A 6,000-nucleotide genomic window follows, 5' to 3' on the forward strand; every position below is an offset into this window, starting at 1 on the left:
GAGAGAGAGAGAGAGAGAGAGAGAGAGGGGGACAGGGTACATACACTGAGGTTACTGCCACGGTGTCTCCCTTTCCTCCGCTGCTGAATAAGCACAGAGAAGACACACACACACACACACACACACACACACACACACACACACACACACACACACACACACACACACATAGAAACACAAGTAGGGGAGGGTAACACAAGGACCATAGGAGACAAAAGGGCAGAGCGAAAGAAATTGAGAGAGAGAGGGAGAGAGAGTGGAAAAAGAGAGAGAGAGAGGGGGAAAGAGAAAATGAGAGACATACACATGGGAATTGGGACAAGAACCAGGAAGTGTGTGTGTGTTGTAGTGTGGGGGAGATAGAGAGAGATAGAGAGAAAGAAACCCAGAGAGAGAGAGAGAGTGAGAAAGAGAGAGAGCGAAAGAGAGAGAGAGAGATTGATTGGTTGGAGGTTGGTTACACATTGAAGCAGGCGTGGAGGTGAGAAACTTACCACTAAGGACAGCCGACGACCCAGAAATACAACAACACTGTGCTAGAGACAAGCAGTTACCAAAGTCACAATGGTGACGGAATACACAGGAAAACACATAGATTCTAACTCGCCCACACTGACCCATATACACAAACAAACACACATACACACACTCCACATCGAGACGTTTGGTGTTTAGACAGGAACCACAAAGACGTGGCAACACAGGCTCGGTGAGGTTCACAACGCAACGAGACCACGACAGAGACACAGTCACACTAATACAGAAACACACACACACACACACACACACACACACACACACACACACACACACACACACACACACACACAGACTTCAAACAATTCATTCCCATTTGTTTACCTTAAAGATATCTATACAGCAATCTGTTTGTTTCAACCTTGATGTCAGAAAGCCTGCAGTGACCATTCAATAATAATATTACATTGACCATTCAATATAATAGTCTAATTTATGAATCTCATACAGGACATTTTGTGAATGCACAAGCAACATGGTTGAAACAAACATTTGTAGTCACATTTTTCGATAGAAGCAAATCTGGTGGTCTACCCTTTTGCAGGAAGGAAGAGTAATATTATTGAATGTGAGTACAGCGTATGATGTGTGTGTGTGTGTGTGTGTTGTGTTTGCGTGACATCAGCAGTTTCACGGGACTCCATTGAGGTAGTGCAAAAAGGGGTGAATGTGTTTAATGGAGATAAGAACACAACAAAAGCCAGCCACAGTTGCCTCCACTTCATGCAAATGAAGGAAGGAAAAGGAAGAGGAGAGAAAGAAGAGCAAAAAGAGAGCAAAGCAAACCACACTCCCAAACAGAGAATGCTGACTGCTTTCTGTCTGTTTCAGTGAAATATCTGCACAGTTCATATTAATTGCGCCCATTGCAACTCATTATAATAAAAATAATTATTTTATATGTATTGTATAATATTATTATATATTTTTATATTATCTATAATAATATAGCTAACATAAGATAATACTAAACAAATTCAGGCTAATTCAATAGAATAGTGATAGAATAAATGAGCGGTGGACACTACAGAATGCATCTTTTTCATATTGTTGAATTATCTAGTCAACAACACTGCCTACACTCCATGTATCATTCATGTATATACTTAGTGGGATTATCATCCTGACAATTCCTAAATACAACAAGCTTATTTTTTTGGAGTGTGATCATTTAAATCACATTGATTACTTTCGGAACCTAAATAGAATCTCTCTAATCTTTAAAAATGCCTTTTATCAATTTGTGCGTTATTTCAATTCATGTAATTGGGGGTTGTCTGTCAGTTTCCTGATCTCAATAAAAGAGTCCTTGTTAAAAAAAAAATATAATAAAAAGAGTTGAAGAAGAACAGCAGTGGTTGAAGAAGCATAGAGAATGGAGGAGAATACAACAGAATGGTGAGGATGCTCACTTGGTTGTCGCCAGGTAGGCGGGGCATGGAAGCAGCTCTTCCGTGACCTTCCATTGGTGGAAAGTGCTCGGTATCCGAGTAACCATCCCGCCCAATCTCTCTCATCTCTACCGTCTGAAAAGACACAGCAGGAGCCATTGTGATTGGTGGTTGGCCTCGGAAAGTGATTGAGGAAGGGTTGGGGTTAATGTATGGCGATCCAGGCCTGGAAGGTGAGGGCTGTTGTTAAGGGGAACAGGTGGGGAGTGAGTTCAGCTTTAATGGCTTTCTGCTTACCTCTACTTCTGCTTATCTTTAATGGATTGTACACTATTTGGATCAACCAAGCACTAAAATAAACCAGCAGGAAGAGCACTATTGTTTGGTAGAACACCTTGGTTATTTTTGCCATGGCTCAATTGGATTGGCTCAAAATAATGGGTGGTATGTGAAGTAGTAGCCCAAATAAGCAAAAAAAAACACAATTAGGTGAATGCTTTTGCCCTTACAATGAACTATTATTATTGAGCATGTAGGGGATGAGCCCTCTTTCTTTTGCCTATTGCTGTTGACATTCAGCGTGATTTCAGAACTTTCAATATTTAAACCACTAGAGTCCATCACTCCAACAATTACCCTTTTTCACCAGCAGTGTCGATGTCATCTTGACTTGGTTTTAGTTTAAATAGCTTGAATTAGAATGCTTTAAGATGGGGAAGTATAGTTAGATTCAACATGTTAAGCCAATGGATCTTAGGTTGGCCTGATCCTAAAGTTGGTACCTTTAGCCCTGCTGTCTGTCAGTTCAATGGAGATGGGTGGTGTGGGGGTGCTAGCTTATGTTGGAACTTAAGTCAATGGTAGAACATATCTCAATGGATGAGTACATCCATGTTGTTCTGTTTGCGATGGGCAGTGGAAACCATATATGTAGTCATAAACAGCAGCTGAGGAGTTTTGAAGAAGGGGGATATTAATAGTTGAGGTCTAAGGGGGAAAAGTATGACAGTAAATATGTTGCGAAAAGTGAGAGCTTGGAGTCTGGATGTGATAACTTGTATAATACATTGCGAGAACTTGTTAAACAAAAACTTTTGTGAAAAATATTTTCACTAAAATATTAACACGTGAAGTCACGGAAAAGTATTCACAAATATTTAGATACACTATTTACATATAACACTATATGTAAATGTTCTATTTTCCAGTACCTCAAAACCCGATGATTGCATTTACTGTGACATGAACACATATTTCCTTTGTGCATGAACATGTTTTATGAACACAATATTACTAACAATTGTTAGAACAGAATTCTTAGAAACAAGACGCTGGGATGACCTACGTTAATGTTTAGAATGTAAAAAAGCATAGTTCACATGCTAACGAGTGTATGAGTTTCAGTGCAATTTACACTACTGATCGCCATGACAACATTACGTGCTGAAATGCTTTGTTTATAGCAGAAACAAGGTTAAACTGGCTAGGGTGAATTACATATATTTTAAGCTATCTTTTGAAGCTAAACAGCAATTCAAAAGTTTAGTTTTAATGAACAAATTACTTCGGAAATCAATGTGACAAAATGAATATTAAATCACTGTCTGAGTGCTAGTTATGTCATTCCAAGTGATAGATTGGGCTGGACAGATTTGGTAGTAACACAGCAATAACCTATAGCAAAACGCAAAACACCAAGCTTATTGATTTCAGACATGTTAATTGGACACAATTCATTATTATTTATGTTACACGTCCAAACGAAATGTATTAAAAACTGGAGCCTCGATGTCAAATTATCCACATATTCATAGTGAATAGCTCTGCTCTCAGATTTTGGTTCTACAGGCATTTTGCAACATAGGCTATTTACCTTCATAAATAGGTAGATATCTTTCATTTTACCACATGCATTTACAGAAGGGTTTGGAGTTTTTTTAAAAAATGTTGAATGAGGTACAAATTAAACAATAATGAGACAGAGTAATTTGGGTGTCAATTTCTATATGATGTCTCCATTCGTAACTCTTATTGTCAACTGTCAAGAAAATTAATGGAAATGTTACAGTCCACTGACATATGCTAACCCCAAAAAATTAAAAACACTGTTTATGACCACAAAATTATGAATATTGTGCAGGATAACCGCAGTTTTATTTTTTCAATATATTGCAGTTCACCCAGCATACATTTTCTGAGTGGAGCCTTTCCATGTGCTCTGGAACGTGATTGGCTATTTCATAGCTGGAGTTCTGAACTCTGCAAAACTGAACTCTGAACTCCGCAAAACTCAACATGAAATGAGTCGCCATGCCAATCTAAGACCAGACATTTTAATTGGTGGTTGGCAGGGGGGGGGGGGTTCAAGGAATGGATTCCATTGAAATGGAACTATGATCTTCATTTGCACATGGACCTCCATCTCCTTCACTGTGCAACTGTTAGAGTTAGCTCTGGGCTTTTGTTTCGTCACAACATGAAAGTGGAACATGAATGAATCAAGCTGCTACTATTGCTGTATTTGATTGAGTGAGTATCCACTGTTGGAGTATGAATCTGTGTGTGTGTGTGTGTGTGTGTGTGTGTGTGTGTGTGTGTGTGTGTGTGTGTGTGTGTGTGTGTGTGTGTGTGTGTGTGTGTGTGTGTGTGTGTGTGTGTGTGTGTGTGTGTGCATTTCAACCGTTTTTTTATCCAATGGGCATTTGTTTTTCCAGCTGTTATTGGGTCCGGTGTTGTGTCTGTGTGCTACCTGTGAGTTGGTCATGCGTCCCAGGCCATCTTGGGAGTGTACACCAGGGTGGCCTTCGGGGCTCCAGCTCCCCACTTTCTGGGACATCTCCTGGGCTCGCGCAGTCACCCAGGACTGGCTCTCTGGGATCCCCCCTTCAACAGCTCTGTGACGTCACATCCAGACACAGACAAACACATACACAGACACACACACACATAGACACACACAAACACAGACACACACACACACACACACACACACACATAGATGTGAACGCACACACACATATGCATTAATGCAAAACCTTCCAAAAAACATCCAAAAACATTTGCCTTCTCTATATCGAGGATTTTCTCCATTCAGCATTAATCCGTTAACTAGTGGACGTTTAGAAAGAAACAGAAACAATTACTTGAATTAAACTAAAGGTATAGTTTGGGGGGGTTCTTCAGTACTACTTACAGGCTGCCGATTGGCTGGTCAGTTGTCTGTGATGGCGATAGAGCGGCGAGTCCCGGCCCCCCGTCTTGTGTGGGGGTGGGCGCCTCCACGGGCTGAAACAGTAATGGCGTTCGATTCTGTGTAAGATATACAAGATGGACGACGCCAGCGATCAGCCAAGCCAACAGCAGGGGAAATGGAAGAGGAGAAATCCGGAGCAATAGCAGAAAAGGCACGGAGCACACAGCGGAGTTGTCGTACAGGGACGAGGAAAAACCGAAAGGAGAGAGCAGGGATAGAATATACCTCAGAGAGAAAGAGGGGAGAAGAGATAGAGAGAGTGAGAGTGAGAAAATAAATGAAGAATAGGAGTCTGGACGAACTGATATCCCGGCAGCCTGTGGGATGAGGGAGGTAAGATGCAGCATCACACTTTTGAGCGGTGAAGGCATTCGTTGCCATGGCGACGCCGACTGTAGTCCCTGGGGTCACAGGGGCCTTCGGATTGCCGCCAACTCACCACTTGGACATCCATAACCCATCCGTACCCTCTTTGCGGTCTACCGTAGCTCCGCGGGCATGTACGAGCTAAGACGCTTATATGGAGGCTAAAGTTCTATACTGTGTTATGCTACATTTTAATGGATAATATCTAGTGGTTTTAACCAATATATGAAAAAAAAGAGGCTAGACTCATATTACGCGTATATCTTCTTGAACTAAAGGTCTAAAGACTCACGTTCACTTCTGTTCCCTTTTTAGCTCAACTCTTAAAGATAGAAAAAAATGTGAAGCCCGTAGAAACTATGTGCTTGATCCCAAAATAGTTTTAAAAGGCCAGGAAAGCAGGCCTACTGTCTGTCTAAAGATAGTACGAAGGGGATTGGGTGAAAATCCAGC

General features: G+C 41.1%; 1 protein-coding gene across 11 annotated transcripts in view; it reads right to left on the reverse strand.

The window, feature by feature from the left end:
- The window catches only part of cacna1aa (calcium channel, voltage-dependent, P/Q type, alpha 1A subunit, a), an 87,450-nt gene that overhangs the window by 9,883 nt on the left and 71,567 nt on the right, over positions 1–6,000 (reverse strand). For 8 of the 11 annotated variants that reach the window (XM_030342756.1, XM_030342717.1, XM_030342708.1 and 5 more), the window contains 4 exons: positions 5,122–5,237; positions 4,678–4,822; positions 1,950–2,063; positions 45–83 (listed from right to left, as the gene is read on the reverse strand). In XM_030342756.1, coding sequence (XP_030198616.1) covers positions 45–83; positions 1,950–2,063; positions 4,678–4,822; positions 5,122–5,237 — 414 coding nt within the window. The remainder of the gene's footprint in view (positions 1–44; positions 84–1,949; positions 2,064–4,677; positions 4,823–5,121; positions 5,238–6,000) is intronic. The other 3 variants (XM_030342737.1, XM_030342726.1, XM_030342747.1) reach the window with 2 other exon arrangements.

The sequence above is a fragment of the Gadus morhua genome, chromosome 2 (genome assembly GCF_902167405.1).
Source record: "Gadus morhua chromosome 2, gadMor3.0, whole genome shotgun sequence".
NCBI classification, from domain to species: Eukaryota; Metazoa; Chordata; class Actinopteri; order Gadiformes; family Gadidae; genus Gadus; species Gadus morhua.